At 42.9% G+C, this 23,350-nt stretch overlaps 1 protein-coding gene across 1 annotated transcript; it reads left to right on the top strand.

Moving 5' to 3' along the window:
- On the top strand, positions 1-23,207 carry atosa (atos homolog A). Its single transcript, XM_079555696.1, has 12 exons — positions 1-1,094; positions 16,568-16,752; positions 16,912-17,108; positions 17,472-17,597; positions 17,804-19,640; positions 20,437-20,562; positions 20,741-20,829; positions 21,211-21,298; positions 21,379-21,537; positions 21,642-21,710; positions 21,956-22,155; positions 22,250-23,207. Exons 1-12 carry the CDS (start codon positions 1,064-1,066, stop codon positions 22,401-22,403), a joined length of 3,261 nt encoding a protein of 1,086 aa, XP_079411822.1. The 5' UTR covers positions 1-1,063; the 3' UTR covers positions 22,404-23,207.
- The last annotated feature ends 143 nt before the right edge of the window (positions 23,208-23,350 follow it).

Genomic DNA, 23,350 nt, shown 5'->3' with positions numbered 1-23,350 from the left:
AGGCTGGCTGAGCAGGAAGTGACGTATGGACTGTTGTTGGGACACGTGACTGGAGCTGCACTGATATGTTTTGACAAGCAGCAGGGACTGAGGGAAGTGCTGAGGGCAGAGTGGAAGCATCACGATTTGGGGACGCGCTGCTTCTTTCCTCCGTGGTTCGCTTATTTTTTTGGTATCGACTTAGCATACAACTTGATATAACTGGATTAAAACGTCGACGACTAAAAAACATTTTCGCGTTGCTTCGCTACTATTCGACCAGTCGTGATTTCGGTTATTGGCATAAAAGTTTTAATGAAGACTACAAAGGAAGTCACTAAAGCTGGCATTTCCTATAATAAGTAGATGGCGATAGCCCAAGTGTTGTGCGTGGACAGAAAGTAGATGATATCTGAGTGAGAGGAAATTGTAGCGGTGAAATGGTCTTGCTTTAGCAAAAAGAAAACGACGCCAGTCATCGGTATCGATGTTGGTTGTTGAGCCGCTGCTGCTCTGGGGGCTGGGCTGGTGTTAGCGTCGTTGTTGCCCATAGACGCTAAACATTAGTTCAAACAGAGGCTCGGTTTACTTGATTAAAGCATTTGGTTGTGGGCTAACACTGCTGAGTTGGCAAACCCTTTGAGGCGCTGTCGCTGTGACGAGCTCGACATTAGTGGGAAACAGACAGAAATGCTCCGAGAAGCAATGGTTCAGGTGGAGGAATTTGAGACAGACTGTGAGAGAAGACAGTTTGAATTTCAGCTTGTCAGACTTATTACTTGCTAGCTTCCAAACCGACCACTCGCTGGTAGTTCGCTGGCAATCTTTATCAGCTGTTTGCTTGGTGAACAACACAATGCGACTGGATGAACGCGTACAGTAGCATGCTAACAAAGCAATGCTTTGTTGTTGGATGGGGCAGCTGGCACTAAAACGGGCTTCCAGCTGATGTTATTGCGTAGTTAAATCGGCAAGTCGTACACATTGTGGGTTTGGGGTTGACATTGCTGTCGTGCTGTCTACGCTGTGTGACAACAAGAGAAACACCAGAAGAAGAAGAGCGGCAGACACTGAAGGCAACCTGATGACTCTGGACAACATGAAGCCCGAAAGAGGTATGTGCAGCACAACAAACTCCAAGCTCTATGAATGTCGACCTAATGGCCTGCTTGTGCACAAACTGTACATGCACAGCCCAGAGAAACAGTTTTCTCTAAATAAGGATTCAGCCCAGCTTCTTATGTAACAGCTGGTCACTGGTTATGTGAATTAACAAAACCTGACCCAGTAAGCGAGGACATACAGGGCAGTGAAGCATGTCGAGCTCCATAGGATGTTAGAAAGATGGCTTTCATCTTACAGGGGTTTGTTTAGGCATTCTTTACTGAAAAATGTGAATCACACACATACACACACCCAGTTTAAAGGCCTCTGCCTTGTGCTCTGCAACCTGTTTACATGTTGCTGACTGTATCTGCAGCAAAAGGCAAATGAGGACGAGAGGGATATCCTTGTTTGTGTTACTGTAGTTAACTTGAGCATTGAGCTTAGCTGCATAAATATGTCTGCATGTGTGCCAACAGGACTGGGCCAGTACATTGCCTGTCTGGTTGTGTCAGTAATAAATCATTGGGTTATTGATTGCTTGTTCTAGCAGTATTCATCTGTTGACTTGAACTGTATGGTTCATTAAATAAATGCACTCCTCTTTCTTAGGATGTTACCAGCCATGGTGCATGGGTTCTTCTTAACACATCGATTACTGTAGTGTTATTGTCATGCTCAAACATGATCCTAGAAGAATGAGAGCTCTTGTCATTTCTTTCAGAAGCATTGACCTCGTCATCTAGTATATGGACAGGTTTAAACTATAACACTGTATTAAGGCCAATACTCCTGTAATGTGACATCATCCACCTTTGTTTACAGTAAACGGCAAAGAAAGTGACATAAAACACAGCCATTGAACATAGCGATCTTGTGGTCCATTTGCAAGTAGCCCTTTCTCCTTTATTGGGTGTTTTAGTATTTACTGACCCAATACTCTGCTGTGCCTGAGCCAAATCATCACTGTAGTAGTACCCAAGGGCACATTAGTGTGCAGTGAACGAGTGTGTTCTTCACCCTTCATGGATTTTCACCATGTCTGATCGTCCCACCAGCTTTTGTGCTCTAATTAAGCCTGTGCCAGTGTAAAGTCCGCTCCATAGCGATAGCTCAGCCTCTTGATTGGCAGTCAGTGTAGTGCTATTGTTATTTGGAACATACTGTACTGCTCCTGTGGTGGTTGCTTATAATGTGGTGGTGGTGCCGGAGACTCTGTCATTCTTCTGCTTGGTTGATTTTATGTATAAAAAAATGCTGCAGCGGAGTGAGAAGAGCTGTTGGCTAAGTAGCTGCACAACAACAGCACAGTCAAGCGCACTGAAGCTTTTTACTGTGTTGTCGACGGTCGATTTAAGAAGTTTCTTGGATTGAAAGCATTCAGACAAGTCCAGACATGTTCCTTTAATGTGACTGCCCTCTTAAACCATGGCTTGTCATCAGATGGACCTACACAATCAGTTATTTTGGGTTGTTGTGTATGGGCTAAAAATAATGTGTTTCATGTACGAATATGCCTTTTTGAAGAAGTGTTTCATGTGCACTCACTCCCGCTGTTTGTTGTATTATGGCTCCCGGAGGAAAGTTACAAAAATGTTTTATGGTCCTATTTGTAGACATTGTGACTTGCCAAAAAAGTGCACTGTATTCTGTGAGATCATTTCAGGAACCCACTTTATCTTATGACATTTTTTCCCACACTTTTGAGGACAGACACTTGCTAGTCTCATGGGCCTAACCAGTGTCATCTGAGCCCCTTGTTTTTGCCCGAGTCGCTCTCTCGGTGAGGAAGGTGTTTGTCAGCGTGTGCGTGTTTTGAGGCAACAGATTGCAGTTGGCCCTAATAAGCACCATACCGTTGGGCCATGTGGTTCAACTGACTCCTTTTACGGTCTTTAGAAGTGTCATTCGGGAAAACTGGGTGTCTGTTTACAACTGTCAGGCAAAGTTACGAGCCGCTTTCAACAGTGTGGTCAACATTGAGTTTGTTTGCGTTTGCGTTTAACATCATTTTAATGTTTTTATGGAGGTATTCGAAGTGAGTAGTTCTTACCGAATTAGAAAAGTCACACAGGTGATACTTTTCGTGACACAATAACACAAGTGTGGCTGAGTGGTTTCTCTTGCATCCCACACGCATTCCTTGTTCTGTCTCTTTCAGGCCCTCAGCAACACTCAGGGATGATATCAGAGCTAGTCACACTGGAGACTCAGCTTCAGAGCTCTGTTTATTAGCGTTTCTTTGGTCATGCTTCCTGTTAGCAGCCATTAGTCCTCCCATGTAGGAGTTGGAACAGTAGTTCACCACCCCCCACCCGTGCTCCACTAAAGCCTGTCCTGTGCCAGATTACAGCTGGCCTGAGACGTCCTGTGTGAGCCGAGGATCACAGCGCTCACTTTCACTGACGCGGGGAGCAGATAAGGCAGTGGTACTGAGCGAGGCTGTTGTCCTGAACAACACCTGTCCCGTCGTGTGCACTCTCAGCTCTTGCACTGTCTGTGACATAGCCCACAGTGAGGAGAAGCTATAACAGCTGTTCACTGCACTACTCGGCCTACAGTCATATTTGTCCTATTGTGGACTAGAGAACAGAGTAGGCTGAACTGAAGTTAAAGTACTGCCATAGCAAAAAGAAAAGGCTTATGTAAGTTTGTTTTGTTTTTGGCCCAGAGAACCTGCAATGCAATTATTTTGTTCTTGCCCCTTCCAGTCAAATACAGGCTCGGTTAGTGAGTTGTCTCGGAACATACGTGTGGGAAACATTCAATCGATGTGTTAATATTTCCTTTAAAGATTCCAAATGACTTGATGAAAACTATAATAATTGAATTAGGAAAATCTCACTGAATATGATCAACTGATTGGATTATTGGATTAAGATAATTTTAATGAAAAAGAACATAATGATTAAAAATATAAAAGTAGGATTTAGAATGGTCATTGAGTAAACATATAATATAAACCACATAAACCATACGAGCCAGCTGAGCATGTCAAATGTTCATTTATTTACAACTAAACTAAGTCTGTTAAATATTATGCACAGATGGAAAATGCCAAAAGCAAATGATTAAACTACACATTAAACTTTAAGCTATCAGAAACCAAAATGCTTTGTTATTTGATATCTTGTTTGCGCAGTAACAACAATTGTATTTTTTATCGTAGCGCGACATAAAGCTCTTTGAAAAGGGCATTAATCTTTCCCCAATACTCGGTGACTTTCACGCAGCAATACAGCTGGTTGCTGAGCAAGCTGTACGGCGCGGAGCTGCCTGACCCTAGTTGTACCGGAGAGATCTATGATGGCGTTTCTTGATACCGCGTAGACGTACAGCTCGGAGGTGCTATCCTGGTCCATGGAGTAATCAGCCTAGATCAATGCTGTTGTGACAGGCTGGGCTGTAAGTAGCCTGGCTGTGCCTGTGTCGGCCTGGCTGCTGCTGCTGCACATGATTGCAAGCCCAGTCCTCCCAGTCCAGTAATGCTCTTACATAAGCCTCCAGTATTTTGTATAGCTCACATGCAGATAATAGCCTCGCACACACAGTAACCTTACACTATGGAGAGTACTGTTACTGTTAGTCACACTCCAGCACATGAGTGTAAAGCAGAAACATTGAGAGACTATAGTGTTGCATTTAGCTTGAGGTCAGCATGGGGTTAGTGCTAAAATACACCTGCCGTACTTGGACTGGGCCGAGCTGAAAGTGGCAGAACGGCTGAAGTCGTCACATCCTCCTGCCCCAACAGTCAGCGCTGCGGGCACAGGAGACGCCATCTGGACCTGGGGACTTTGTTGTGGAATGGGTATTGAGGTGTGGATTTTATCTAGATATTATGTGGATTTTGAACAAACTAAACCGGTGTCATATTAGTACTAGCTAACTACCAAAGCCCACAATGATGGCTTTTTGATTACGGAAATGTTTACAAAGTTTACAAGAAAGAGGCTTGACTGTTTGCTTTTTTTTAATCAACCACAATACCAGTTATGTTTGGACAAAAAACATGCAATTTGAATCAAAAAGGTTATGCAGTGATGTTGGTAACATAAAACCACAAAATCATCACACTCTATCAGGACTTAAAGCTAGCCCTGCAATCATGTTCTTGAATTCATTAGGTCTTTTATCTTCTTCTTATTGGTTTAGGTGACACTGCTGGACACTGATATTTGTCAGAAACATCGCAATAGATATTTTTCAAAATTCGTGCAGCCCATTGCCGTCGTCGTCTTACTTTTTCCCTGACAAACAACTTTGCTATCTCCACATCAGCACACATTCTGCTTTATCTGCACTTAAAGGGACAGGCCACCATTTTACATGCTGACATATGTTCTTACCTGAGCTTAGATGAGTTGATACGTTCCTGTCTGGTCTTTGTGAGTGCCCTCAGTCACGCAAAACGACCAAAGATGTTGTTAACATTTAGCCTCTCCCAGTATGTTCCTATAGCTCTAAAAGGGGTGAAGGTAGAAGCAACCAAGCTCTTCCACGGGCCCCCAAATGTACGTATCAACTTGTCTAAGCTCAAGGAAGAACATGTAGTATGGAAAAACGCTGGCCTTTTCCTTTAATTTATGTAACTTTGGTAAAACTAGAAGTTGACGTATTATTATCTACAAACAGCTGCCTGCTTCTCGACTTTTTTGAACAAACTGGCCTATCTTTCAGTACAATGTTAAATGATACATTTCAATACCCGTTTGGCCATCTGTCGATTAATATTAACACAGCTGGTCATCCAGATTGAGAGAGGGTTTGAGTTCTGTCATCAGACACCGCACGTCTTTTGTTGCTCGGGACGTTACATAAGGCCCCGCACTTCAATCAGGTTCACACACCTACGGAGTGTTCAGCTGTAGTAACTGCACCACGCCACTCTCCGAGGCCCTACTCAACAACACCGGCGCGCGCTCGGCGCTAACAATAGCCCACTGCACAAAGTTCATGCCGATGCCTCTAGTGTTGCTGATATATTGCTCGCACCAACACCGAGCAGGCAACAGGTCGAAGTCAGGAATGTTTTCAATGTCCATAAAGGAACAAATCAGTCACAAGGCGCCAGTTAAGTGGGTCACAACAAGTAGTTCATCACCGATCTGTTCAATAGAAGCTTTACGCAATTTTTCAAGAAACGGCAGAGCAACAGAGCAGGCATCAGTATAATATTTTTACTTGCAAATGTATTGGAACACCCGTTATTTCCTAGCCTTGTTATAGAGCAAGGTTTTGTTTGCGTTCACATATTTCAAATGCTTGAAAGCTTTAAAGGTGCTGTACCTTTTTTGAAGAAAAAATAACCTTTTTTTTTGTACATTTGTAAACTGTCAGGCTGATTGATATTGTTAGCGTTACTGTGACACTAAAACTTCACTCTGCTCTCTGAAAGTTATGAGACATGCTGCTTATAAACATCCATGTGACGAATCTGGATGTTAGAAATGCGCTAGGACAGTTAGGAATGAGTTTGGACCTCAACGAACAGTTCTACAATCTACACACTCCCTCCTTCACTGATTGGACCTTCAATTAAAACGTGTGACTGTCAGTGATTAGTTTTATCAGCCTGGATTCGTAAAAATAAAATAATTAACAGCTCTTTAAAAGGATCGAGTTGTAGAAACCAGGCTCCCGTTAAAAAGCAATAAATGCTGGTCACAAGACTTGTATGAGACACTTTAATATTTCCCCGATGCCACTGATTTTTAATAGAAGGGTGATTATAGAACAGCTGCTTTTTAGCAGAGGCCACCCCGGGCCTCGTTGGCCAGCGTTAAGCACATTGTTTATTAACAACAGTTAGGCTAAGTTCATTCGAATCTCCCCATGATCCTCTTTCCTTCTCCTGCATTGTCTCCTTTCATTTAGACCAACAACAATTACCTCCTATTCAGGCGCATCCACTTACCCAACCAGATGACTGTCACTCTGCTCTGATAAATTAGGTTAATGCCTTTTCCACCCACTTTGAGTTGGTGACTTTTTTCCCCCCCGATTGACCGGACCAAACAGTTGATTAGTTTCATGGGAAATCTGAATCTCATCGCGTTATTCTGCTCAAAGTAGTGACCGGTTGTTTTGAGTTTTTCCACAGAGTTGCAACTTTGTCCGGAGCAGTTAGTTCCAGTGACCCACCCCCGCAGTCCTCTTTGACACAGCTGACACACTTTTCAGTTGGCCTCTGAACTGTTCCTCTCAGGTTGCTCAATTTGGACGGCCATTGCTAGAAATTGGCCCGGACAGTTGGAGCGCAGTCCAAAGGCCAGCGCACTCATGTCTAGCCGGGTGGCTCTGGTTACTGGGAGATGCTGCCGGTTTGTCCCACTGCCCTAGAGCCTCATCATCTCTGGCTAAGTTTAAATTTATTTGTTGTCGGCACCCCTCTTCAGTTGTTGGACGGGCTTTGAAGTGGCACGTTATTATCTTGGTTTTAAGCGCTACAGCCCCCCCTTGTTTGACCCGTGTTACATAAGTGGTATTACAGCCACAATGCATCACAATGCGCTGCCCGGCGTGAATAAAGGCGCATATGGACCAGGCTGGCGAATATGCAAGAGGCCAGAGGGGGCAGCTTAGGTCAACGAGGCTGACTGTGTGGGGCCGCATAAGTATGTTGTGTATTCACGGAAAGAAAGATAAACTTGTCGAAAAGGACTGGAATTTGTCCTAATATAGAATAGTAGAATCTGTGTTTATAGTGTAGCAATAGCTTGTTTTATTTGATTTGCTAATAATAATCTGTCCACTTGGCAGTTCAAGTTGTTGGCTAACTATGGTTACCTAACAGTTTCAGGCCACTATTGTTCTAGGTTGTTATGACATACAGTATTGATCTGGTTAAGCTTTTTTTTTTCTTTCATTTAATCATTTCAATCATCAAAAGCCTGTTTGTCTTCAGTGTAAGGAGTGAGTTGCTCAGCTGTTCAACAAAGGCACTGTTTGTGGTCAACAATGATGGGAGTGTCAGAGGGAGGGCAAGGAAAGGTGGTGAGTAGGTTGGGGTTTAGTTTTGCTTGTTGGCAGTCAGAGAGGAACAGCGGCCCGAGTTTACAAAACACAAGACGACTTCTTCTTCACTGAAATTGTACCAGCAGCCCCTCGGCCAATCACAGCCTGTTGCTACGTGTGCTGTGATTCTGCCCCTTTGTGTCCACAATGGGAGCCTCACAGCGCTAAATCAAGTAGGAGAAGGAGGAGGAGACCTGCCGAAGTTTTCCAACAGGCAAACGCCACAACAGTTTTAAGGAGTGCAGAGAGGATGTTGACAAGTAGGTGAACACGTTGAGCTGTAAGTTTGTGTCACACTTTTTTAAAGTCACTTTAAAAACATCTGAATTTGGCCATGTGTGGTTATATACAAGATGTTTGTGTATGCTCTCAATTGTGTTTCTTCTGTTGTTGCAAAAAAAGTCTAAAAGTGGTCATTTTCATAATTTGGTGTTATGAAAACAACTTTTCCCCTCAGTTTATTGATTGATCTTGCTTTTACTTATGTGATTCATTCGATGTCACCAAAAAAACAAAGGTCTGTTTAACAATAAATCAATGTTTCCACTTCACTCTTTAGCACAAAAGTTTCTATTGTATCCCAGCAAAGTCCAAAGCCGACTTCAAGCAATGAGCTGTAACTTTCTTAGAGGTGGTGTAGACCTGGCGATTATCGAGAATGACCATAGATTAAAATAGCAATTGGATTTAAATTCCACTGATAAAACTGCTCAAATATATCAGGTTCCAGATCACTACTTTTTTTCAAATTTGTCGCATTATCTTAAAAAATCTTGACCATTTTTCTAGTAGCAAAGTAGCAAATAGCCTTCAGTGTCACATAGGGTAGTAAAAAACAGGATAGGCGAGCCGAAATGTTCTGAAGTGCTATGGAAACAGCTGACCCTGTTATTATAAATGAGGGCCTACTGCTTCTGTTAGTGCACAGGGCCAAAAACAGCAGATCAGCGACTCCAGCAGTAGAACGAACACCTAGACGATGTGACGCACAGAGAACATGATCAAATAACACCTAAGCCTCAGAGACAAACTCCATACAATGCAAGGCTCTGTTTGCACATGTAGGTTAATCACACACTGCATCCCTGTGCGTCTGCTGCTCTTTCTTTAAAGGCTGTCACAGTGGTATTGTGTTGGCTTTATGACTCGCCAAAAGGGCGCACTCGATTTGTCCCAGTAACATAATGACAAACAATAACAAAACATGCTCAAGTCAGACAGGTCTCAAACAATGCGATAAACACTGTGACTCGCCGACTGGGCTGTAACCTCATCACTCCCCACAAGGAAGCTGCGAGCTAACCAAGCAGGAAGTCTTGAGTGGCTGTGATAGAGACTCTAACACTGAGGAAAAAGACCAAACAGGGGTAATGCGAGGCGAGCTGAACACTATTTAACTCCGTGACCTAGTTTTTACAGTCATTCATTACCTTCGCTACCACCTTGAACATTTCTCCGTCATCGTTTCCAAATTATTTTCTGCTCAGAGTTGTGTAAAGCACGAGTGATTCATTTACTTCCTCCCCCCCTTTATGAATAACTGTGAAAATTAGACATTACAGAATGTTGTGTGGCTTATTCATTGTCCTCTGGCTCATAATGTGACCAGCTAAATATTGTATTTCTGGATTCAGTGCGAACTACATCAGAGCAGAACGTGTTGCATCAGTCATATGCGAGTCACTCCTCAAAGGCCTGAGTAATCAACATGACAACAAAGACAAAGAGACCACTAAGGATTAGCCTTATTCTGACAACTAAGACTTGAAAATGAGTCTTTTATTGCAAACATACTGCTACTATGGCATTGGGTTGTCATGGGGGATCCCAAAATTGTTGTGTGTAAGCACAGATTGAGTTGGTCATTTATTAACCTAGTACAATTTCATACAATACATCATTATCTTGCATATTGGTCCAGACTGGTATCGGCCAGCTAATGTTATCTGAGTTGATATAGGGCACTCAGGATAAAGGAAATATTGACTCATGGCCGAAAGTGTGTCAGGCTGATCTGATCTCCAACCTGGACATATTAGATGGGCAACATTTATAAAATATTAACCAAACATCGTATCTTGCCTTGAAAGTGATCGTCTATAAGCTTGCAAAATGAGAAGAGAGAGAAGGAGAAATGTAAAAGTAAATGATCAAGCTCCCCTCCCCCTTTTGATTGGACCTGTGATCGACATCGCAGGGTCATAGGAGGGCCCATCTCATTGGTCAAAGTTATGGCAAAGGGGATTCTGATTAGGGATGCGCCAAGCCGATACTGGTATCGGATATAGGAGGAACTGGATAATATACGATATTGGATATCAGCAACAAATATCCGATACTGAACCAACACCAGTTTTGGCTCTCAACGCCTTAAAAACACAACTTTAACCAACTATAAATCTTTGTGAATATGGGCATGCTGCGTATCATTTTAAAGCTAGGAACCTGTTTTAAGTTAGTTAGTTTTAACCTCCGCAGACGCCGTGCAAAATGCTGTGCTAGCTATAGCATGCTAAAGCTAGCGGGTACATGCTAATGCTAATAAAGGCTGGGTCAGAAACTATAATAGAAATACCTAAAGAAGCCTAATATAATAAACTAACCACTGCTGAAGCCAAGTTTTTGTAATTTAATTTAAGAAATAACTGATGTAACATGTTCGTAATGATCAGATCACTTCATGTGAGTTGCTTCTACCCTAAAGCCTGTCATTAGTGTAGAAAAGTCCAGTGATCCTTGTTTAATGTTTATTCATTAGTTTATCAATAGATATAATTGATAATTGATCTGTAACATTGTGGGTATGACTTTATTATCTCTAATTCTGACTAGTTTCTGAGATCAGCAAAGCAACTTTAGAAAAAAACATTTAGTATTTAGTAGTCTTTAAAACATTTAAACTCACAGACGATCACTTTAATGATGAGGCACGTTGGCCATGTGCATCACACAAGCCTAAAATACTGAAAACAAATGGTGATGTTGGCCTGTTAACTTTATTTGGATTTTATACATTTTTTAGAGTTGCAAAGCTGATATTTTCTACTTTTAGACTAGTACTGTATTTTTTAGATTTCAGATACATTTAAGGAGACACTGGATATTAAGTAACATAAACACGTGAATATGCCAGACAGCGATAATGAAAATCAATGACAAAGATCATCCACTCAATTCACCACAGAGACATCAAACACAATAGAAATGCAATGGTGGCCTAGGCCCTACAGTTATTAGCATTTCCAACCCCCAAACCCATTGTATTGGTCCCCAACCTTCTCTGTCGGGCTCTACTTCCTTCTGTGAAAGGAAATAGGGCACTCATTTTGCAGATCTTATTGAACAAACCTGCAGTCTGTACATTTTAAGTTGGATATTTTAAATTCTGAGGCCCGTCTGAGGGAGACAAGGATTTATTGCCCAAAGTCACTAAAATCAAAGCTCTACACAATTCTGAGTTTGCACACAGGACCTTTGTTCCACCCTTGTCAGCATTGAAACTTGCGTCCCAGTTTTAAAAATAACATCTTATCATTACAAAGTGCAGAAAAAAAACAACAACTTGCAATTTGCTACATTGGCCCTTTACACATCTGCGGCTTCACAGAATCATCAGACACTGTTTTATTTGTGCTTTAGACCTGCACTTTGAAGCCACCGAGTGAGAGAGGATGAGAGAGAAAACCAAATGATTGCTACCAAGTTGTGTCTATATTTATCTCAACTGGGGGCTGCAGTGAGGAGATTTAGCTATGCAGAATTGTCAGTGTAATCTTTTAATGCACCTTTGTAGATCGTGCAGCATATTGGCTCTAATATAGTTGGCATCCTTTTTTTTAATGCTTTAAGTATAATATGAGTGCGCTGTTTGACTTAGAAGCTAATGCATGTTGTCAATTCAGCTTGATTTTAACCTACACAGTTTGCTTCCTGATTTGTGTGTATGGCAGATAGGCGTTTCTCTTTGAGGACATGCGCCTGTGCACCTGATGAAGACTTGGCGCAGGGGAAGGTTAAGCTGCCGGTGTTCTGTCCCACAAGGCAGGACCAGGGAGATATCATTGTGTTAAGCGGCTCCACCTCAGCGAGCTCAGCACACTGCAGCACTCGGGCCGAGCCCGTTATCTTGAGCCCACAGGCCCTGAAAAACTCCACATTCTTAACCATACTCTGGGTAGAACCAACTCCAGACATTATCATTTCAGTGGGACCAAAGGCATACATTTGATCTTAAAAGCCCTGTCTGGCTATAGTACCCGTTTAAATTTTTAATTACTTGTTTGCACTCGGACGGTTGCTTCAGTCCCACTGGGGCCACTGTTGCTGGTGGCTCTTGTAGAGAGAGCCAAACACAGGCTGCTATCAGTTTGCATTCACTCAGTCAAAACACAGTCAAACTTTGTTTAATTATGAACTAGAGACAAACTTAAATGAATTACCCTGATGATACAGGGCACTGTTCAAACAACCAATCGTATAGTTCTGAATTATGGCTGCACAGCGTGAAAAAAAGGACAAAGTAGATAACTCATTAATGTTGAACAAAAAACAAAAGTCATTTTCTTGATTTAGTTTAAGAAAAACTAAATCAGGACCAACACAAGGCTAAAATGGATGATGAAATGTGCACATTTCTAAGTTAGTTACCATGCGATCCTCTTTCAAGCTGCACTGGCAAAACGTGTGAATCTCGGTCAGATGGAAGACTTCAGGTTTTGCAACATATTGTGGCTTCTTGCGATATGGATTAATGTGTCACCTAATTTGCCAATTATATTTTGATATTCCAGTCCAGGCCATGAGAGACGCGAGACGAGAGAAGGCGCCAGTTATTTTTTTTCTTTTTACCTTTAACCCAGTGCCCCTTATGCATCTGCACACGGTCTTCTGCTGATCATTGCAAGACGCCCTGACCAGGAAAACAACATTTTTTGTAAAGACTTCAATTGAGCGTCCATGGGAACATTGTTGGGAGGTTCAAATCCATGCTGATAATTGAGCTCAGTTGTGAAGGACTAAAACTAAAATATGCAAATCACGTTATTAGCCGTGGCGACCTCGTAAGGGAATGAAGCGTGTCAGTAGGGACTTTGAATCCAGAAGGAGTACTGTGACCCTGAATGTTTTTCTCAGCACTGACGTGGATGTGCTAATGCTCATGATGATTTGTTTTTTTTTGCCTGTCCCTGATATACAGTACTTCTCACCTCCTTCAGTTGCTGCTGGCCTGCTCTATATTATTTTGTAGTACGTGCACGAAGCAGTCGGTCTCTGGTACCATCAGACCCTGCTCATGGTGAGATCATCTTTATTATTGCCTCCAACACTGGCCTTTGTCTCCCAGCAGCAGCAGCACTGCAGCACCGGGACCAGCAGGAATCGGCAGCCGTGAATGGAGCCATCGGTGTGCCTCGTTTGCGTGAAACATGATCATAAACAAATGACAGCGCTTCAGTGCCTTGTCTGTCGCAGCAGCCGGCGAGGGGAGTGGTGGTGTCCATATAAGTACTTGCCCAGCATTCAAATTAGGCTGTGTCTGGATGCTAATGGTAGGACCAGGAATAGATCCGCTTTATGTATCGAAAGAGGGGAAATGCAATCATGATCAAGCTAGAGTATGCAGTAAATTGTATGTGTGCTTTATTTCATCTTCTAGGGATTAGCTCTGGGTTAAATTGTTGCAGTGTTGAAGGTTAACTGGCAGCTGGTTGCAGAATACAGATTTAGCCATTTATTATCTATTATGTCACTCATTGTGAGGGTGATCACTTAATATATCATGTTTAAATGGTCACATCAAGTTGTGAACTCCGTTTGGTGATGTGATCTGTATTTTCTACTTCACAAGCGCTACTCAACACAAGACTTGTGCTTTTTAACAATAATGCCATTGAAACTGTGATGTTGCCTTAAAACTGACTGTACCTAGCAAAGGCACTCCTGCTGCTACTATGATGTGTATTGAGAGGAGGATGCAGGGCATTACAGGTGTGGTATGGGTACCTTCACTCCTGAAAGTTTCTGTAAGCATTATAGTGTGCTCATATTTCACTCAGAAAATAATTTGTTGGTTTTTAAGCACATAAGTTTTGCACTACAATTGATTTATGTAGAATGTAAACAACTCAGAGACTTTGTATACCGTGCATATACTGAAGATATTTTCCTTTTTAAGTACAAGTTGAAAGGTTCTTGCTGACGTGCTTCAGACTAAAGCACTGTTTACATAAATAACTTGTCCACTCTCTGGCTGACCAGTTCACTCCTGTCCTACAAGCCTTTTCCATAACACCTGACTCTGCACTGATCTTTTGGCCCGGAGACATGAGACAGCTGAGAGCTGCATGTGTGTGTGCACTTACAGCCCAAACCTGATCTACAGGCACCGCTCCAGTCACTCTCTGCGGTGACGGTCCCAGGGCTAATAATAAGATGCATCAATCTAAATTTGAACTGTTACATAATTTACATCACACGTTATCTGGTGCCAGGGGAGAGGTCATCAAGCAGCAACAACACAAATCTTTGATTTTGACTCCATTTTCGAAGATTAAAGTACAGGATTTGTCTGGTCAGCTTAACCAAGATAATATTTTCTCTGTCAGAAAGCCTTATTTTTGCATTCCCAAAAAGCACTGCTCTCACAATATGGGGTTTATAGCATGACCTCACACAGAGCCTTGAGTATTCATTAAGAATTTTGACATGGTTTAATAATTTAGTGGAATGGAGACGACTGAATAAATTAGTCATAGCCCAGTGGGAAAGGTGGGAACGATAAATCTGAATAGAATATCAAGTTCATCCTATTTTTGAGCTTTTCCTGTTGACGTGGACAGACTACTTTTCATATAGTTAGCTTTTACTCTTTTAATACTACAGTTCTGTGCTAGATAATGTCTGTGTGTTGACTTTATAGGAATGCTCCATCTCATGCATGACGCCTAAAGAATGACACCTCTCTCAGCTAAACATGTGCAGGCTGGGCCTCTTAATCACAGTCCCCATCACTAGGCTTTTGTTCTGCGCTGCACATGTCAGTGAGGAGCCATGTGTGCTGCCTGTTTGTTTCTTCTTCTAGGCCTGGGTTGTTGATATTTTCTTTATATCTTTTTGTATCTACATTTCTGTCAGTGTTTTTCTGTGTTTTTCTGACCCTCACAGGGCGCCGCATGTATGCGTTAAGGTGTGCATAGAACACTCTCCCTAATCTTTGCTTTCCCAGAGCGTTGCCTTTCACTCAAATCTCAGGATTCCACATCGTGACCTATAGGTTCTCTGTGTTCGTTCACGATTTCAGTATTCAAATCCAGCAGTGTACTGAGGTGATGGACCGTGCGACCTTGAATCGTGACATTAGTCGTAAATAATTACCTCCTGCCAGAAGCTTTCTCTCCCCCTCCTTTGTCCCCTCTCTCTGCGCCTTCTTGTGGCGCCTTTTGTTCAGAGCCCTTCCTGTAAATAAAGAGAGTTTGTGCTCTGCTATGGCTTTTTACTCGCTCCTTATTCATCCTACAGCTGGTGAACATCCCCCCCCTCCCCCCGGACCCCTGGCGCCCCTCATGTTTTGTGTTGGACTGTGCCTCACTCCACGTGCAGCGTGTCTCTGAGGCGTGTAGGAGGAGTTCCCTGTGAGGAGTGTGTGTGTGACTGGCTGGCTGCCTGTGATACGTACAGAGCAGCACCGCTCTGCAGAGCCAGCTGAGCGCGCCTCGGTTTCCAGCCAGTCGTGATTGAGTGGGAGGGGGGAGCAGCGTGCCTATATGTTTTCATAATCATGTGTACACCAGCTCCGCAGAGTGCGACATGACCCAGACTAAAATCCCAATGCTGTTTTCTTAGGACAAAGCCTGTGAAGTTCCTCTCTTTGAAGATTGTTTTCTGCGTATTGTGCTTGTAATGAGCCAGCTTTTACTAAGTGGTCTTTGTACTCCACACAAGTAGTTTATTTTGCATTCAGAGAGGATATCTTGAGGAAAGAAGGAGAGCGCCAACCTGCTATAAATATCACACCGTAGGATTTCATTTTCAGATAGTGCTGCTAATTTATACAGAAACCTTGTTTGACTTGATCATAAATATGAGTAGGACTTTTAGAAAGAACGTTTTCTCCTCCTGGCTGCCCAACATTACACCCACCCAGCCCCAGTACCGTCTGGAGTAGGATAGCACAGCTTTTCCTATTGTGCATTTGTTTCTCAGTTTTATTTTTGAAGTCCGCTATGATTTTTTTTAACTGCCTTCGCTGCCAACACAGGACTGAAAATGTGTCACTCCAGAATGGATTAAATATGACTTTTAGTAAATGTTCAGTGGCTCTTTTTTTTAGAAAGATAGAAAGATAGAGCCACTGTTTACTGAAAAACAGGAAATACTACAACTGAGCTATGTGGCTATCAATAAACCACTTTGCCAATGTGAAGTTTCCAAAATAATATTAGACCTCTTCTGTCTCTGCTTTGTCTAGATGCAGCGGAGGAGTTCTTTGAGTACGATGCGGAGGAGTTCCTGGTGTTCCTGACTTTGCTGATCACAGAAGGCCGGACGCCTGAGTACTCGGTGAAGGGGAGAACCGAGGGGTTGCACTGTCCGCCAGCTCAGTCGGGAATGCCCCCCCTGCACAAGCACGAATGCAGCGACAAACTGCCACAGGTGCGGGATTTAAAGACATTCTGTGCATTTAGTAAACAGTAACCTGCAGTTTAGTTTGTTGTGCCCCGACTGCTCCACTGCTTCATTGCCAAACAGTTAAACAGTAATTTGTTGTTGTAAACCTTCATTCAGACCTGTCCCTCTGTGTTTGGTGCTCAGTGCCGACAGGCGAGGAGAACCCGCTCTGAGGTCATCCTGCTCTGGAGGAACAGCATCCCCATCATGATCGAGGTCATGCTCCTGCCCGACTGTTGCTATGGTGACGAGTGTCCGCCAAGTGACCTTATCAGCGACCCGGTCATTAAGCAAGATGCTTTACTGCTGGAGAGATGGACCCTGCAGGCCGTTCCCCGACAGTATGACAGACTTTTACTCCGGCACGCACGGACATTAACCTCAAACGACATGTTGGCCAACGTTTAAATGACTCCATGGCCATTTCTCTGAAGATGTTACTTAGCTGGCATTAATAACGGCACATTTGGCTTCTGACTTTTGTATTATGCATGCATCAAGGCCCCTTTCTTACTTTTCCCTAATGAATTGAAAGTTATAGTGTGCAGCATTCACAAACATTAGTCCAGAAGTATGGCCTACTTTTCTTAGTTTCATATGGCCTAAATATGTTATTTTCAACACACTGAACACACAGCTCTCCCTCTGTGCTTTTTATTAGCCCCACACACTGGCTCACCTCCTCCTGTTTGTGTTTTTAATAGAAGTGGTGACCGTTTCATCGAAGAGAAGACCCTGCTGCTCGCTGTCCGATCCTACGTCTTCTTCTCTCAGCTCAGCGCCTGGCTCAGTGCCTCACATGGCATCGTCCCCAGAAACATCCTGTACAGGTTAGACCTTACACTCACTGAAAGGCCTGACACACAGGTGGGCTGAAGGCTTTTCTCTCAGATTAAAAAGCTCAGAGACACACAATGTAATTTTCAAATAGATACAAGGTTATAATGCATTCTTGCCTTAGAAAGCTCTGAAAGGTAATAGTAAAATACAACTAACTTTTAACGTTGTACTTTTTCTATGTTCTATCTTCAAACAGGATTAGTGCAGCTGATGAAGAGTTGGTATGGAAGTTCTCCCAGCCACCGTCAGAGCACATCTTCCCGATCCCAAATGTATCCCACAGTGTTGCACTGCAGGTCCGGGTACAGTCCCTGCCTCGGCAGCCAACCTACCCCACCCTGGCCTGCAGCATCCACACCGGCCTGCCTCCCCTTTATAGCAAGACCCCAAGTCTCAACCCAAACCTTAATAGCCATGGTGGGCAAACCACAAGAAAGAACCAGGACCCGAGTAAAGAAACCTTGCTACACAACACCAACATGTTCAGCAAGAGCTCAAGTTCAATGTCCGGCCTTCTGCTTAATGGATTTCCTGTTCCTAATCTGCCCATTAACAGCATCCCCATTAATAGCCTTCCACACACTGCTGTGCCACCACCGTATGTTAAGAAATGTCAGGAGTCCCCGGAGAACCACAATCTGGTCTATCAGAATGGAGAACTTCCACAGGTCAGCATCCCACCTCGTCAGGGCTCTCCCCTCTTTAACAGGTCACCCCATTCGCCCACTCCCTCACGCTCACACTCGCCCTCTCCACTTTCAGCCAGTAAGGCAGGAAAGTGGTTGTACTCTGCCCTCAATGGGTCCTCTGACAACGTTACCCAAGTTGAGGATTATGGCCTTTGTACCAACAGCAGTGATCAAACAAAAGGCCCATTAAATGAACCTCTAAAAGCTTATAAGAATTTTTCTCTGACAGACACGCCTCGCTGCCCCTCCCCTCGGCCTCTTTCAAATGAGACAAACCCCTTGATTGGCTCCTTGCTTCAGGAAAGACAGGAAGTTATTGCTCGCATTGCACAGCGACTTAATTTCTGTGACCCCACAGCACCACCACTACCCCCTGGGCTTTTTGCCTCTGACAACCCTCCCAAAGCCATGTGGGGCAGTAACCATGAAGACCTGACTGCCACAAAGACCAAAGAGCCTGAGGTCCCACCCTATGAGTCTGTAGGTCGAGTTTGGCCCAGCCCTTTCAACACACCTGTGACTGAGCCCTCATTCAGCAAACGAGAGAGCACATCACCAAAGCCTGCCGCATGCAGAAAGCTAAAGATGACTGAGATGAGAAGGGAGAACCGAATTAGAGAAAGAGAGAAAGACAAAGAAAGTTCTCTTATCGCCCAGGCTGTTCAGGACATTACGAGACTCATTCAAGAGAGGCTGACGGTTCCATCGCTGTCTCCTATGCACAGCAGGAGGGGCAGCCCTCTGCACCAAACTCACACAACTACAGTTACACACACGGTGCGCACATACTCACACGCCCCACAAGAACCACAAGCCTCACACACTGCCACCAACGGCTGTAGTAACGGCCACATACCTAGCCATGAACCTCATAAAGGCACGCGCACTGCGGCCTCACATGCACCTGTTTGCACAGACAAGCCCCCAGTCGATCCGGAGACTGGTCGCCATTTTCCCTGGGCCCAAAATGGTGCTCACTCTACACTTGAGGAACCTTCATTTAAAATCCAGTCCCATTTGGGGTCTGGCCAGTGTTTACGAACTCCCCTCCAGGAAAGAAAGCGCAGACTCCAGACACACATCAGCCACGATAGGGCCCCTGCCCCATTAGGTTTTGAAAACAGCCTGAAGGATGGTCAAATGGACAGTTGGACTTGCAATGATAGCAGCCCAACAATGAACTGTATCACAAGTCACAACCATAACACGCCTCAGCCCCTCTACCAGATGCAAACCTATGGTCCTGCACAGGCATCAGGGCCACAGGACGAGAACCAATCACCCCTCAAATCGGCCTGCTCAAGCCTGTCCAGCTCCGAAATGACACCCCCTTCCACTGTGTTGGTAAGGGAACCATTAATTCTTTTTCACATTCGAAAGAAGTATATAACTATTATTATTTAACTTATCTCTCTCTGAGGGTACTGGGTTTCCGCTGGGCACTAAAAAAAATTAAAGTATTAAATCTGATTCAAACTGGAATTAAATTGAATCAGAACTGGCATTAAATTCTTGAATCAGAACTTGGATTGAATATTTATTTCCTCAGAGACTTTTGTGAAAAACACAAAAACTATGCTGCAGTTCTGACTGAAATTTGACACAATCCTTTGCTCAACAGTTGCCCATTGTGTCCAATTTAGTTTTGAATATCAAAAAGACTCCTTATTCCCCTGTTTGATTTAATTAACAAAAGGAAATATGTCACGATTTAAAAAAAAATATTGTATTTAGGCATTAAAATTGGACTTGCTTCCACCTGTAGAAACCCTGGAGTAAGAGGTTGTGCACAAATATTAATATTTAAAGGTGCGTAATTTTTTGTGACCCACTGACTATATGAGTGGTTAGCATGACACTTTTTGATCATAGTGGCCTCTACAACACTCCAGGATCAATTGTTCTGTAGGTTTTCTGGTGAGAGAAGTCAGCAGTGAAAACCTACCAGAGCCTCTCCAAACAATTGACCGTGGAGTCTCTGATGAAAAGTAAAGGCGACATGCTTGCCACTCATAGAACTGCTGGGTCACTAAAAGCTCAAATACTATTTTTTCTTCAATAAAAGTTCCATAATGCACTTTTTAAAGGAATCATTCTGCTGTCTATGATTTGACTTTTTCTCTCAATTTCTGTTCCCCAGCGAGCCCACAGCCCTTCCCCTCTGCGACCGTGTAACAGCTGGAGGAAGCAGAATCGTCACTCACTAGATGCTACAGCGACCAAGGCCTTCCACCCATGCACTGGACTGCCTCTGCTCTCCAGTCCTGTAAGACTTGTTCAAGCAAATCACAGCTTTAGTTTTTTAGCTGCCAGATTGCAGGCATTATACACTGCAGCAGGCAGTTTTCAGTGTCTGCTTGGTAGTATCATCTGCCATATTACATAATGAGGTCATTTAATTTCCCTGCACTATTGGTAACATTTATTAAATATGTATTTGGCAGGTTCCTCAGAGAAAAAATCAAACTGGTTATTTTGACCTGGACACATCTCTGATGGGCTGTAAAGGTTTACCATGGACCGCTGGGAAAAGGTACACATTTTAATAACATTAATATAACGTTTTATATTATCAAAACTATTTTTGTTCTTTTGCGGTCTGATAATCTCAAACATCCTAAAATTGTATTTTTATTGTAATAATGTGTATCTGACATAGTGTTTATTAAATGTTTTATGTTTGTTCTGTCTATCCGCTGCCACCTGCTGCAGCTCTGCTGAACTGTTTTGTCTATGGTCACACAGACACCAGCTCAAAATGGCAGCCGAGACTGTATAAGTCTTATGTGGATAATAGTTTTGTGCTGTTTTGTGTGAATTAGTTTAGAACAAATGTTATAATAATCTCTGCCTGATATTCCCTTTTATTGTTGGATGCATGCTCTAGTAAACACATTTTCTGTGATGATCTTAGGATCTTTCCAAAGAGAGAGTGCAGTGAAGACTCACAGCAGCTATTCAGTGCCAGCGCTCCACCTGCCAGCTTGTTGGGAAACTTTGAGGTACATAATAGCAGTTCAGCACACAGCAAATACGTTTTTTCTCTGTAGTTCTCAATGAAACTGTATGTTTTTTGCTTTAGGAGTGCGTGTTGAACTACCGTCTGGAGCCTTTAGGCACAGTGGAGGGGTTCACGGCAGAAGTTGGTGCCAGTGGGTCCTTCTGCCCCAGTCATCTTACGTTACCTGTGGATGTGTCATTTTACAGTGTCTCCGATGACAATGCTCCTTCACCATATATGGTATGTTTTTCATTTTTCAAAATATCTTTCCTTCACTATAAATACCCGCTGCTTTTGCTCATGTATTTTATTTTCAAATGTGCCTAATCATGGATTCATAACAGGGCGTGATAAATCTGGAGTCAACAGGAAAAAGAGGATACAGAGTACCCCCATCAGGAACCATTCAAGTGGTGAGAGATTTTTTTTTGTCATTGCCAGAGACAAAAACATTACGTTATTATTACTACGAAAGGAAAGGGGGACCTCTGGTGGTCAGTTCTATAACACAATTTCACTGTATAGTATGGTTTGTCCTAGACACTGTGCATAGCTTCTTGTTTTACATAAATAAATATGTATTTATTATTTTGTCATTATTGAATAATGAAAAAGTATAGCATCTGAAGCCGTTTTTCCAATTTCACATATCTTACAGACCTTATTCAATCCCAACAAGACGGTTGTAAAAATGTTTGTTGTGATGTATGACCTACGAGCCATGCCAGCGGGGCATCAGACCTTTCTCCGCCAGAGGACCTTTTCTGTCCCAGTGCGCCGGGATTCAAACAATCAGACCAGCAGGAAGCCCCTGTCCCTGAGCCAGGGTCGCACCCTGCGCTACCTCATTCATCTGAGGTACTGACACACGTTTTCAACTTGTATCTAATTCTCTACAATTAGTACTTTAACCACTGCTAATGAATGTGTTTCTTTGATCTTGAACACTCAGGTTCCAGAGCTCCAAGTCTGGAAAGATCTACCTCCATAGAGACATCCGTCTGCTCTTTTCCAGGAAGTCCATGGAGGTTGATAGTGGTGCTGCTTATGAGCTCCAGTCCTTCACAGAATCCCCCATTGATCCTCCATTTTCTTCACGCTGTTGAGATCTCAACCTGCTGAACTTAGTTCCATATGCCACTCTGACTCATGTCCAGCAGCCAAGACAAGGCTCTAAAATTTAACAAACCTGTTATCAAAAAGAGGGTGACAGCAATGTGGCATTGATCAAAACCATATATGAGATGGACATTTTAGTTTTCTTTGTTCAACCCTGAGCTCATGGACACAATGGCCTTACCAGATTTAAAGAGAGATTCTTCTTTCTTTTTTTCCCCTCTTGTGTGTTCCCAAACCCATCATCTATGTCGAAAATACTGGATATGCAATTGTGGAAACTGACCTGCACTGTTTTGACTTTCTAGAGCCTGAAAATGTTAATTGGACCTTTTACTTGAATTACATTTTCAATCAATGTATTAATAATATAGTTTACAATCCATTTGTAGTTGGGTAAAGAAAGTAATGGTATTTTTTTTGGAATGTTGAACCTTAATGCCATGGGTCCTGAGCTCAGAGTCATAGGAGCACATGTGGTAAAGGAACTTGGTGGACATTGGTGCAGTGCCATTCTGTCATCTACACCGAATACCATGGACTGCTTAAGGTGAACAAGCAATCAAGCTCAAATCAAAAGAAACTTCACAGCAAACCATCAGAACTGCACTGTGTTTTTTCACATAACTGGAAAAGAAAAAGATAGTAATATTCTAATACTTTTGTACTGTTACAAAAACCACTTTATGGAAGTGTTGCAATAGAAATAAAAACTAGTTTAGTGTTTACACATTCACTTTCCGTTTACTTACCATCGTTTATTTAATATTTAAATTAATATTTCAGTTTCTTGTGACGTCTGTCATGCTAAGATGTAGTGCAAACTGATATCATAGTATGTATTTTTGACATTAATATTGAAATCTGAAAAATATATCTATATATTCTAAAGCAATCTGAAACCACGTTTGACTTTGTGTCTTCATTTCATTGCAAT

Source organism: Gobius niger (assembly GCF_951799975.1).
Source record: "Gobius niger genome assembly, chromosome: 4".
In the NCBI taxonomy this organism is placed as follows: Eukaryota; Metazoa; Chordata; class Actinopteri; order Gobiiformes; family Gobiidae; genus Gobius; species Gobius niger.
The sequence above is the reverse complement of the archived record's forward strand: the minus strand, read 5'-3'. Positions and strand labels throughout refer to the sequence as shown.

Coding starts and splice junctions, on each gene's coding strand:
- atosa (XM_079555696.1), top strand. CDS start 1,064: ATGACTCTGGACAACATGAAGCCCGAAAGAG. Junction 19,641..20,436: donor CACCCCCTTCCACTGTGTTG/GTAAGGGAACCA, acceptor TCTGTTCCCCAG/CGAGCCCACAGCCCTTCCCC. Junction 21,711..21,955: donor CATCAGGAACCATTCAAGTG/GTGAGAGATTTT, acceptor CATATCTTACAG/ACCTTATTCAATCCCAACAA.